At 48.0% G+C, this 13,553-nt stretch overlaps 1 protein-coding gene across 1 annotated transcript in view; it reads left to right on the top strand.

Annotated features, from left to right (window-relative positions):
* Nucleotides 1-686: 686 nt before the first annotated feature.
* The window catches only part of DDC (dopa decarboxylase), a 56,810-nt gene continuing 43,943 nt past the window's right edge, over nt 687-13,553 (top strand). The window contains exons 1-4 of the mRNA XM_063087253.1: nt 687-887; nt 2,767-2,880; nt 4,664-4,783; nt 11,132-11,266. Coding sequence (XP_062943323.1) covers nt 687-887; nt 2,767-2,880; nt 4,664-4,783; nt 11,132-11,266 — 570 coding nt within the window. The remainder of the gene's footprint in view (nt 888-2,766; nt 2,881-4,663; nt 4,784-11,131; nt 11,267-13,553) is intronic.

Raw genomic sequence — 13,553 nt, 5'->3', positions numbered from 1 at the left:
ATTCATTGTTCTTGGCAATTTTTATAGAACATAATTACCAAGAATAATAAGAATTGCCTGTATATTACTTATGTAATGGGGGGAAGCGTTATTTTTGAAAAGCACCTGGTCATGGAATCAAGAACAAGAAAGAGGACTCTCACTTTGATGGGGGATCGTACTGTCCCAGGCTCTGCACCGAGTGCTTGCCTAGGTGCACACTGCATGATTCTGCCTTCGCACCTTCCTGAGAGGTCAGCCTTCTCATTTTGAGAGGCTCAGAGGGTGGAGCTTAACTCTGTCAAATGGCTAGGAAGGGGCAGAGATAGTACTTGAAACAATGTCTGTCATTAAAGTTGAAATGAACCGTGGAAATAAAGGTGTGCTTCTCATCCATTTTACCAATGCAGAAAATGAAACAGAGAAGGTGTGTTGTCTTCAGCTGACTAGCTGAAGACTGGAATAAGCAGTTTGCCACAGTCTCCAATCCAATGTCATCTCCACCAGACATGGAAGAAAAGTGGCCCTGACTTGGGATCTGGATGGTCTGCAAGGTCTATGGGTCACTGCCCAGGTGGCCCTATCCGTGGGCTTGCTTGGAATCGCCCCGCTCCAGTTCAGAGCTGTTCAGCCTGCAATGTAATGTTTGCCAACTCATTTTTTCTCTTTCTGTGTGTAGTTTTCATCTCTGACAGAGCCCAGTCACCATGAATGTGAGTGAATTCCGAAGGAGAGGAAAAGAGATGGTGGATTATGTGGCCAATTACTTGGAAGGCATCGAGGGACGCCAGGTCTACCCCGATGTGGAGCCCGGCTACCTGAGGCCTCTGATTCCCCCGACCGCCCCCCAGGAGCCGGACACATATGAGGACATCATCAATGACATTGAGAAGATAATCATGCCGGGGGTAAGTGTGTATCCAAGATCAGAGGACAGCAGGGCTACCACTAAGGTGGCACCTATGGGGCACCCACAATTCACGTGGGTGACTTCACCAAATCCTCACAACAGTCAGGTTGGAGAGAAACTTTTATCATTTCTATTTTATTTCCTTATTTATTTATCATTTCTATTTTAAAGCCGAGGCAACTGAGGCTCAAAGAGGTTGGGTGGTTCCCCTATGGTCACACAGCTAGTCAGTGATGGAGCCAGGATTCCAACCTGGATTGTTTCTGCTCTGAGGGCAGTGAGTGTGCTCCCCCATGGTCACCTGAGACTCAGCTGCTGCCCCCAGACACCACATACACAGAGTGTCACCATATGCTGGTGTCAAATAAGTTAATTGCCCCAAACAAAGCACACTCCTACCATTCTTGGGTTTAGCGAAGGGTAAACTGCATGTATGGAAGAATGTTTTCCTTTATTTGAGAGCAGGCCACGTGGTGGTTCTGCTTCTCCAAGAGGGTGACACCAAGGCAGGTGCACAGATGCACAGTCCCTCCGAAGCCAGCGAGTCACACGTGGCGTGCCCTGTACAGAGCTGTGGCCGCAGAACCAATACCCACTGCAAAGGGAGCAAAGAGTTGGCCCTCAAAGGAACCAGGTCACTTCTGCTTTATGCTTCCATGATAAGATTTTTCCCTGCCAAGGAGTTCACCTACAAGTCCGTCCGTTAACATGGCTCCGTGAACAAGCTGGCCCGGCCATTCCAGTTTCCAAACTGGGCACATTGATGTGTGCAGTCAGACCTGCCCTGGACAGCGATGTGCAAGACCAGTGCTGCCATCGTGCCTGCCTCCACCAGCAAGCCTGCGGCTGTAAGGTGGGCGAGAAATGAGCAGGCAGTATCCACAGCAGGAGGGAGCTGGGACCGTCAGGATCCCCTCACTTCTAGACAGAAGGCAGAGGCAGATGAGAAAGCAGATGGTCGGCCGAGGGCACGGTCCCCACCTGCGAGATCGGGCCACACTGCTCGAGTCTCATCTTCTGGGAGATTTTCACTTGATATTTGCGCTTCAAGGAAGCACAGGATTTGGGTTTTCACCTATAAGTTGTGCAAATATGCTACGCCACTCAGCAGCGAAGCCTGCGGGGCAGGCGCGGGTAAATGTCAGGCAGAGGCCGGTCGCTGGTGAGAGGGTGTACACTGCACGGAGGGGGCTGCAGACACCGGGCTGTGGGGCCGGTCCCCGGTGGGAGTCCCAACCTAGCCATGTGATTGCAGGAGACGAGGTGAGCTCCAGGCCCCTGTGCAGAGCGAGCATAGGACCATCCATCCCAGTGCCATTGTGATTATCAGTGGAGAGCAAAGCAAAGGGGCCCTGTCCCCAGTCAAGGTCACTCCTGTCCTTCCTCGCATTCCCAGGGGCAGGTGCAGAGGTCAGAGATGGAGGCAGCGTGGGGCCACCTCGTGCCTGGAGGGAGGGTGAGGCTCAGGGCCACTGTCACTCTCCTGGCCCTGGGCACTTTTGCCTTCTGGGCTACTTGCTCGCTGGGAGTATGGAAAATGGTACTTCCCACATGCACTGGCATACAGACAAGCACGTTCCCATTATAGACACATCTTTTTCCTTGACTTGAAAGCTCACTTTTTTCTTCTCATTTAAAAAAAACTAAAGCATTTTCCTGATGCCTAAAAGCATCGTGGCCCCGGCACTGGGCCTGCCGTGCTGAGAGCAGCATTTGGCCTGTGCGGCTGGGTGACAGGAAAGTGATGACACACCAGGAGGAAGGTGCTGGGATGGCTGAAATTTGGGAAACCGCACCAACTCACGTGGGATCTGGAATCCTCTGAGCTGGTCCTGCCTGGCTTCCCTCTCCCCAGTAACTGTACCATGTCCCCGCAGGTGACCCATTGGCACAGCCCCTACTTCTTCGCCTACTTCCCCACGGCCAGCTCATACCCAGCCATGCTCGCGGACATGCTGTGCGGGGCCATCGGCTGCATTGGCTTCTCCTGGGTGAGTGTCCAGGTGATGGGGGGTGGGCTGCAGTGGTGGGATCCCTGCATGGGGTCATGGCACCTAATCATGTAGAACGCGAGCAGATGGCCGTGTCACCTGTGGGCAGCAGGGCCACTGTTGTAGGGAGGAGAGAAGGATTCAGCCCCAGAGAGGGTGCCTCTAATAGAGATTCAGAATAGAGGAAAATAGAGTCCTTTCTGGAGAAGTCTCAACCACCCAAGCTAGTTCTGCACAACAGTGTGTTAGAAACACTTGGTATGAATTAAAATCACAGTCCGAGGCCCCAGAGTTTCTGCAGCCCCAGTCTGGGAATCTGCATTTCCCCCAAGTGGACCAAAGGATTTCTGTTCTCTGAACCTTGAGAAACGTGCAGCTCATGTTGCATTCCACCTGTTCTTGGCCATGGCTGCTGCCCAGGGAGAGGGAGAGAGGCCCCAGCCTACCAGATGTGCTGAGTGCCACAGAACAGGGGTCTCTCCTGCCTCCATGCCGTGTCCTGCCCTATTTGGTGGTAAAACTCCCTGAAATGTCCCTGCTCAAAAGGGCAGCAGGATTGGCTCTTCCTGTGACTCTTGCTCCAGCATTACAGGACACAGCATTACAGGACAGATTCCTTCCTCCCCAAATGCAGATAGCTTGGAAGGAGAGTTGCTTACTTACTGTCAGGACTCCCAGGCCTGCCTACACCATGGGGAGTTATTCAAAGGCCAGGGCCTGTCCCTGGCTTCCTAGGTCCAGAGCATTCACCTTGTCTGTGCCGTGGAGTGGTTGGACTCATGAGTGGGTTGACTGTGCCACGTGAGGACCGGAGAAGGGAGTGGGAGGAACAGGCCCAGTGGGAAGGGTTGAAGAGGTCGTCCCCAGCTCCTGCACAGCTTCTCTGTCTGGGCCTCTCTCTCCACTGGGCACAGCTGGCCTGGGTGCAGACATTGTGGCCTGGGCTGAGCACTCCCTCTTCTAATGGCCATTTCCTTTCATTAGATATAGTAGCAGTTTTCAGTTAGCTCTGCTGGTCCAGAGCCATTCTGTCCCTGCAGGATGACTTGACATTAGTCTCCAACTATATCTGCTCCTTCTAGGACAGTCTGGTTCCTCTTGGGCCTGGCAGGGGGACCTCCTTATCTCTGAGGCTATGTCGCCCGACACTGGTGGCTCCTAACAGGGTGCAGGTTCCTATTCCTGGAGCCAGGCGCAGCCAGAGTGGGGCTGACTAGAAAGGTGGAGGAGCTCTTTTGACTTGTTCTCGCCAGTAGCATATCACGATGCTCCTGAGCACATCTAGGCACCAGAGCACCCCTGCGCCGCACCCCAGGCCCCTTATGTGGAGGTTCAATCTGTGTTTGGAAGGGGCCCAAGGTCAACCTTGCACCTCCTGAGTGCAATGAGAGGGGAGAGTTTATAGGGCAAGTTCACTGGGAGCTTATAAGACAAGATCAATGGCTTATCCAGGGACACCCAGGAGATGAAAGCTGCCCAGTTCCTGCTTCCTTGACTCTTTCCGTTCACTTGTGACTACAGAGCAGGGTCCACCAGTTGTCCTTTCTAGATCCTTTCATAAATGAACAAATGAGCGAGCGAGCAAGCGCACAGTACCTGTGTAGCAGGCCACGGCAGAGGCAGGTTTGTCACGGCTGTCTGTGCATTCCTTCCCAGACATTCCCCTTGCGTGAGTCTCGGTCAAGGAGCATGTGTTTGAAATATGCTATCCCTCTCATCAAAAGATGACAGGAAGCTCAGAGCAGCCACCCTTGGTTAATGCCACCCCTCTCTCCCACCACAGGCTGCAAGCCCAGCGTGCACAGAGCTGGAGACTGTGATGATGGACTGGCTCGGGAAGATGCTGGAGCTGCCAGAGGCATTTTTGGCTGGCAAATCTGGAGAAGGGGGAGGAGTGATCCAGGTAGGGTGGGAGGGAGAGGTGGGAGAAAGCAGCTTACTGGGATGCACGGGTTACACCCGGGACCACAGCTGCAGGTGGAAAAATGAGGTACTTGTCGCTCTTGCTGTGTCCTAGAATCTCTTCTGGATAATAAGCAAAGCTGAGCTCAGAGGAGAACCCTGGTGTTGGAGTTGGCAGGATCTGGATTTGATTTCCAGCTCTGTCTCTCACTAGCTGCAGGCAGAGCACTCACTTTGCTGTGTCCCTGGTTATGGCAGATATAATAGTGGCTATCATATACAAGTGCACAGAAATAAAAACAACTCACTTTTATGTTGGGGTCTCCATTGCTAGCCAGTATGCCTAAGCACTTTCTAAGCGTTCGCTCATCTTATCCTCACAACAACACTATGAATTAGGAGCCATTTTAATACCCCTTTTTACAGGTGAGGAAACGAGGCACAGAAGATTAGGTAACATGCCCATTGGCTCCCAGCTGGTAAGTTATAGACCCCGTGTATCTGTGTGACTGAGAGCCTGTGATCTTCATCACGACATGGCTTAACTCGTTTTCTTCAGTTGACATGTATGAGGGGGTCTTCAAATAGTCCATGGAAAGATACGTATTGTCTTTTAATTTCATTTTTCCACAAACTTTTAAAAGTACCCTCGTATCTGTTGAGAGTCAGTAAGTGCCAGAGCTTACATCAGGGAACAAGACAGACACAATGAAAGTCATGATGGAATCCTTGTTCCATTCGGGTTCTAGGACAAATGCCACTAGACTCGATGCATTCTTTTTTTTTATTTTCTAGCACAGAAGATAAACTATATTTAACCCACTATCCTCCCTTCCATCATTTTTCTCGTGTCAAGTACGTGATAACAACATTGAGAAAGCCTTGTTAACTTTGGCAAGAAAGGATTTCCTTTTTCAGTCATTGTCTTCTCTAAGGCTCCGGGAATTAGCTCAGGCAGCTATGTCCTGCTCATTCAACAGGCGAGAACATTGAGGCACAGACTGAAGAATGCCCTTATAGGAGACCACATGGCTGGTGTGGCCAAACTAACCTAGAAAGCAACAGGACCGACTTCCTGTCCTGATACCACTCAACAAGACAAGGATTTTTAATGTCTCATGTATTTGTTTCCTATTGCTGCTGTAACAAATTTCAGTGGCTTAAAACAACACAAATTTTTCATCCTACCGTTCTGTAAGTGAGAAGTCTGACCTGAGTCTTACTGGACTAAACTGAAGGTTGACACCTTGGAGGCTCCAGGGGAGAGTCTGTTTCCTTGCCTCTTCCAGCTTCTAGAAACTTCCATGGCCCCCACCTCCACCTTCAAATCCAGCATATTCCTTCTCTCTGACCTTTCTTTTGTGGTCACATGTCCCTTTGACTGCAGATGAGAAGGTGGGTCTTCCTATTTAAGGATGCATGTGATTGGATTGGATCCAACCAGACAAACCAAGATAATCTCCCCAAGTCAAGGTTCTTAATTTAATAGCATCAGCAAGGTTACTTTTCCTGGGAAACAATCACAGGTTCTGGGCGTTCTGGGCTTTCGGGGGGTGGGGGCAGTATTATTCTGCCTACTATATCCAGTGTGTATCAGAGACATGGAGGGAAATTGTTTACAGTGCAGATTCCTTGACTTTATCTTTAGAATAGATATTTGAATTCAACAGGTCTTGGCTGGGCCCAGGAATCTGAACTCTAGTTCATTCTGATGTGGTTTATTCTGATGCAGAGATCCCTGATCAGGCCCCGTGCCAGGACTGATGGCTGATACTGTGGCCAGGCTCAGAACCATTCCCTCTGTGCAGGCCTCCCTCCCATTCTGGTTCTATCACTTTCTACCATCCATAAGTGATTCTGAGTGGGGAGCGGATAGAAGTGAAATACCCGCTCTGTTGTAAGCAAAGCTTCAATATGATGCTGTGAGCTGGACTTTCAAACAGAGCAGAAACAGTGATCTAGCAAACACAAAATACTCCAGCTCCCCAGGGCAGTGATGTCGCAGGTGCCCTTCCGGTTTGGGCAGGGGCTGTGGCTCACAGCCCCGAGCTGATGCCCGTCAGCTGCATTTCAGGTTGGCGAAGGCCAGGAGACTTTCTAGTTCCCAGTACATGCACCCTGCTTCTTTATGAGAAACAGCCTGGGCATCCACAGGAAGAAACAGTGCCCGGAGGGGCTGTGGTTCTGAGGTCCAGATGACTCAATTCCAGGCGAGGGTGTTGGTCTAATCCCTCACACAGGCCTAACATTGGTGGCAGACTTACTTTTTCTTATATTTCCATACGTTTTTGCCAAAATCTACTGTTTCATATGTTCCATTCATTTTGATCCCTCTAACATTTGGAAAGCCTTGCTCATATAAGACCCAGCTCTCTCCTCACTGTGGGAGATTTTTCCTCTAATATGTCTCAGTTGTTGTGGGTCACCTCTCCTCCGTTTCCCAAGGGCTTCGATTTCCACAGATGGGGTGCCTCTTCCGTGATTTCTCTCCTTCTTTTGATATTTTCCATTTTTGTCATTTTCTCTCCCATATACTGGGGAAATTCCTCCCAGTTTTCTCTATGTGGTTTCAATTTTCCACATTGCCAATATATTGCCTTTAATGCAATAAATGGTTCTGTTATTCCACTTTTAAAAGTTATTGTCTCCTTTCTATTTATGGAAACTGGATGTTCAATGTAAAAATGGAAAAAATATGGCAACTTTTGGGGGGGCATATTTCTTCCCCAGTGTTATTTCAATATCTACATGTGAAAAAAAAATATATATATATATATATATTAAATGAAATTGAGATAATACGATCCTCGTGCATACAGATTTTCTGTATGGTGCTTTACTTACTATTTTATTGTGAGCATTTCCCATTGTTTAGATATTTTTGAGGATATTATTATTGCATGACTTTCTATGGTATGTCACAGTTTATATAAATAATACCTAAGATACTTATGTTGTGTCAAATTTTTCACTCCTGTAAGTGACATTTCAGAGGACCTCTTTAGGGTAAGATGCAACAATCTTCCAAGATTATCAGCTTCCTCCCAGGGCTCTCCTGGCTGTGTCCATTTTCAATATTCATCCTCCACCAAAATTCAAAATGCAGCAACAACAACCAGAAAGGGAGCATTTCTGGGTCAGCGGATCTCATAACAAAAACAATTTCCTATCTAGTTCTTTTCAGCAGCCCAAGATAACTCCTCTAATTTGATATTTCTCAAAGAATCTTACAAATACCCCATAATCCACGGTGAGTCTATTATTATAATAGCGACTTTTGATTGAATACCTACTGTGAGCTTGGCTATGTTTTAGCTTATTTCTTGTGTTTTATTTTCTTGTTTTATCCTCAACATGTTCACAAGGTTGTTTGCTTTATTGACAATCTTTTTTGTAGATGAGGAAACCAAGGCCCAGAAAGGTAGTTTAGCAGTCCCAGTAGCAAAAGCTAATTAAAGACAAGGCTGGTATAAAAGGGAATTGGAGCTGTGAGTAACATCAGCTCACCCCTGACCATTTGCTTGGGTTGGTGTCCAGAGGTGTGCATGCTACTGGGGGTCAAATGGTCTTTTCATCAAAGACAATCCCATTTTGGAAAGACAATGGAAGTCCTGGCATTTGTTGAAGAATAATCCTGGCATCTCTCAGCCCAGGCTTCACCACAGTCCTGTAAGTCCAATCTCCTCAGTTTTTGCTGGACGAAAGCAGGCAATGGAGTCTGTGTTTGCAGCCGGAAGCTTGCCCTTTCAGCTGCCCAGGCTGACTCTCTGTAATTTGCGAGATCCCAAATAGCACCGGAGCCTGGTGACAGCCATGAGCCAGTCTGTACATCCATCCCCTCGGATCTATAATCACAGCTGCCGGGCATCAGCTAGGTGACGGGCGTCTGAGTCAAATGGCAAATCGTTATTGTGAGGCTGGACGCACGTGGTCTGTGGAAATAGTCTCTTAATTGAGTTTGAAAGCTTCTGCTCAAGCAGAGGCAATTTCTCACGTGGGTGGGGTGACACTTGAAAACAACAGAAGATGAAAGGATATTTCTGCTCCAAGCATCACAGCCTGCAGCGTCAGATCTCACCAGCGTTCCCTTCTGCCTCTTGAGTGGCCTTACCATGGCAACCTTTGTGTGCCTGGGATCCAGCAAAGCCGTTGCCACTGCTCACCCTCTCTACTCTTCCCTCCACAAAAATCTGATTCCAACAAAGGGCAGAGAAAGCCCTCGATCGCGTGCTCCAGTTTGCCAAAACATTCTGGCCACGCTGGAGCTGTTGAGTTCTGGATGCTCCACTGACTCTTGGTTTTGTGGGGCTTTTTCTTCTTTTTTTTTTTAATCACTTTTTGTTGAATGAAGAAGGGAAATTTTCTCTCAGGACATAGAGCCCACAGGAAAACCCATAAAAATTGGCATGGTGATTGAAAGCTTTTCATTAGAATATGGTTCAGAGAATGTATGTTTGAGTTAGAGGGCTGCAGATGGAGGGTGGAATTTAGATAGGGAAGCTGTGGTCACACCGTGTACCAAGGATCAGATTAAGGAACTGTGCCTTTCCATAAGATGTTTCTGTTACATTTCCAGGGAGAATGAATGAGCCAGTGGGTGGACCCATGACAAACAGTGTGTGTGTGCGTGCGTGTGTGTGTGTTGGGGGGATGGGAGGAAATAAGGCATGTGCGAGGGATAAGGGGTGCATAGGAGTCGTGTAAAATACAGCGCCTGTCCTCAGGTGCTTGGATCTCCTGGGACAGGACAGCTGATTTAGCTTTGTCAGCTAAGTTTCTTTAACCTGGTCTAAAACAGTCTAAAATCACTGTTCACGAAAACATAGCCTTAAAGAAATGTACTACTCATTTTAGATGCTGAATTAAGAGGATTATGTATCTATGTATTTGAACCCATGAAGTAGAGAAACATGAATAAATGTATTTATTATTAAATATTACCCATCTCCCCTAAGGATATGAGTTGGATGAAAAGAATAAATAACAGCCCATGGAATGGTAAAGTCAAAATGGGAAATCAGGATCAATGAAGGGAGGATAAAATGTTAAGAAGAAAGTTTAATGTTCCTATGTAATAATTGTATTGTAAAACTTTATGACCTCCTCAACCTCTTTTATTGTCAACAAAAAGCTGCCTTCTTTTATTTGTTCTTTCTAATGTTAATGTTGGTCAGTCAATGGGTTTCTTCTGGGATTTGCTTAAGCAGGAAAATGCTCACAAATGTGCGGAGGCCCACGCCCTAGAAAGGACAGGTGCCAGCTCACTTCCAGCCATGCCACTTCCTGGCTGCTGATTTGGGACAAATTATGTAGCCTCAGTTTCTCCTCCTGAAGATGACAAAATAAGAAAGTAGGATTAATTTTCAGATTAAATTAGATAACATGACAGGCACCGAATTCCTATCTTTTACCGACTCCCAGCCTCAAAGCAGTGAGTTTTTAACTGTTCTTTCCTACTTTGCTAAAATAAGTTGTTGACATTAGTTGCTTTAGTCTGCTAGGGCTGCCATAACGAGTATCACAGACCAGGTGGCTCAACCAACAGAAATTGATTTCTCACAATTCTAGAGACTAGAAGTCCAAGATCAAGGTGTCAGCAGGGTTGGTTTCTCTGGAGGCCTCTTTTCTTGGCTTGCAGATGGCTGTCTTCTCTCTGTGTCCTCACCTGGTTGTCCTTCTGTGTATGCCCTTGTCTGTGTTTAAATTTCTTCTTTTTATCAGGACAACAGTTAGACTGGATTAGGGCCCACTCCAAAGATGTCATTTTAGCTTAATTATCACTTTAAAGACCCTATCCTCAAATATGGTTACATTCTGAGGTACTAGGGGTTGGGACTGCAACCCATGAATTTTCGGGGTACACAATTCAGTCCAAAGGATTGAAAGAAGTCTTCTAAAGCAACTCTGAGTCCCAAGGGAAATGCACCCATATTTTATAAACAAATACAAATTTCTTTGTCCAGGAAGATATGGACACAGAGCAGGGCTTGTCCACTGTGCCCTGGGCCGATCTCCTCCTCTGACGGAGATGTAAACAGTCCTCCTAGGCCAGGCTGGGAACAGGAGTCCATGACGAAATTCCCGCCAAGCTTGTCTTGCAATAGCTGGTACACACTAAGTGCTCACAAATGTTAGCTATTACTGTTGCATAAAATAGACAAAGAAATGTCAAACTAGAGCCAAAGTGGCAGTCGGAGGTGTTCAGATTTCTCCAATGCAAAAGAGCGGGAACGTTGCGATTTCAGATTCATCTTTTAAAATATGTTCCCCAAGTATGTCTTCCAACAATTTGGATACTGACTTCTTTGCTGTATTTTGAATTTCCTTTGGACCTTTCTCTTGGTTTTAGGGAAGTGCCAGTGAAGCCACTCTGGTGGCCCTGCTGGCTGCTCGGACCAAAGTGATCCGCCAGCTGCAGGCAGACTCCCCAGAGCTGACGCAGGCTGCCATCATGGAGAAGCTGGTGGCCTACTCATCCGATCAAGTGAGTGTGTGGGGCGTCCGTGGTCTTCAAGATCTGGATGTTTTGTTTATTTATGTCAGATCCAAATAAAACAGAACAAAACCACACAGAAATCATTTCAAATCCAAGAACAGTTCCTCAGGTACCACCAGGATAAAGACCTGTACGAAAGGGAAGGGGTAGAGTCTTGGGTGGGGACTCAATAGATTGAGCTGAAAGAAAATAAATGTGCTGAGAGATCACCATCTCTACCAGCATGGACGTATGTTGGGATAGTCCAGCCCACCTTCAGAGAGGCATTATGGACAAATTGACATGGGCCTTAGAGACCTCGTCCTGTATCCCAGCTCTGCTCTCTTAAGTGATATGATCTCAGGCAAATCACATAAATTATCTGAGTCTCTGTCTCTTTACCATCAAATAGGTGTAATAGTACCTGCTCTTCGTGTAGCTGCTTGGCTCAGCTAATGACTGCACATTAGATGAAGGATTTGCAGGTGCTTTGTGAGGGTTAAGAAACTCTGCAAATAAGAGCATTTAGCATGATTCCGTTGATTGACCCATGTGAAAATGGTTTAAAAAAATAACAGCAAAACAAACCCCCAAATTGTGTGAGATGGAGTGAATGCAAAGAGGATTGATGAACATAGGAGAACCCACAAGAGGAGCTGTGGTCAAGAGGGCCACAAAAAGTACAAACCGTGCACCCTCAAGAAACTGAGCTCCACAAGAAGTAGCTGATTTAGTTTTGCTGACATATTTATCTTTAATGAATTCCTTACACCGAGCGTTTGAACTGCGAAGTCTGTTCTTGATAACATAGCCTGAAACAGATAGTGTCCATGTTTCAACGCTTAATCAGGAGGATTGTGTCTCTGTGTACTTTAATTCCATGCATTTAAGTTATACCTACAACATGAAAAATGTATTCATTTGAAGTCATGCCACCCTCGTTTCCCAGAAGAACATGAGAAGGCCTAAAGAAAACAAAAACAAAAACACAAAGCACATTCAGGCACTCCCTAAGTCCAGGTTGAGGTTGAGATTCATCGCTATGTCGCTAGGAATGTTAGGGGGTAGCCTTTCCCAACGGGGGTTCTGCGAGGAAGCTTGGCCCTTCAGAGAATGACCTGGCGATGTCTTCGTAATCCTCCCCAGGACGGCGTGTAGCTAGTACCACGCCAGATGCACAGGAGTCTGGTGAATCCTCACACACGCTGGGTGCCCGTGAGCTTCAGGGTGTAATTCTTCTGTGTACCTCCAGCAGATTCCGCAGGAGCAGGGCCTGAAACAGGGCTTAAGTGCTCACCATTTACAGAGGGGGTGCCCACTGGGGTCACTCGCGAGGAGCTAGAGAAGCAGGGTTGGGGGGGTGGGGGGAAGGGGCAGGCAAGTGTGACTCTGGGGAGTCTCTACTAGCCGGGCCCATGGGGCCTGTTCTGTGATGTGAACTGGCCACAGAAGTGTCCCCTCCTGGGGCAGTAGCCAGCCTGTTGGGCATCTGTACAGTCAGTCCTGCAGTGGGGGTGGGCAGGACATCTCTGTTAGCAGAGAGTGGCTCTCCAGAGAGGGGATAGTGGGGAGCCGTGGTCAGCAACATCCACTGCAGCTGGGGGTGGGCATGCAGGCCACGTCAAGGAGACCTGGGGGGACACCAAGAGCACCAACCACAGGAGGCAGGTGCACATACAGATAACTCTGTCTTTGGGCTATTTAAAAATCCTGTTGTCACTGCCTGCACAGTCCTCCTGATGCTTCTTCTCTCTGAGTCACCCCAGGGCTGAATCTGCACTTCAGGCCAGCATTAGCCCAGGAAGCATAGGGTTGAGGTGTGCATCATAAATTTATAAACTGGTCATCTCACTCCTCATCTGAAGTTTAAGATGATGCACAAAGATCATAAAAAGAACAACTTCCTGGAGTTGTCACAAGCTTCACAGGTGGTTCTCGCACCTAATAGGAAAAGAGGGAGACAGCCAGGTTAGTGAGTGCCTTCCACGCCAGATACCCTACTTGGCGCCCCACATCACTAGTCTTCTGTTCACAACTGTCCTTTGTTATGTTCTCCTGGGGCACTGAGGCCATGGAGGTCCACAGCTGGGAGTCTGCCCGGGTCCCCAGGCTCCAGAGCCTGTGCACTTCCTGCTGGACTCCCTCTGCCTCCAGAGCTGATCAGAGGAAGCCACGCGGCAGCAGCAGCAGTGCCTGGGCTCCACGTAGGGTCAGGCAAGAGACAGCGATGGTGGGGGTCACAGGGCAGAAGTGGCAGCTCAGTGGGAGTTGACTCTCCTGGGGGTCCCTGAGAAGG

The sequence above is a fragment of the Cynocephalus volans genome, chromosome 2, assembly GCF_027409185.1.
Source record: "Cynocephalus volans isolate mCynVol1 chromosome 2, mCynVol1.pri, whole genome shotgun sequence".
Classification (NCBI taxonomy): domain Eukaryota; kingdom Metazoa; phylum Chordata; class Mammalia; order Dermoptera; family Cynocephalidae; genus Cynocephalus; species Cynocephalus volans.
This window is presented reverse-complemented; position numbering and strand designations above follow the sequence as displayed.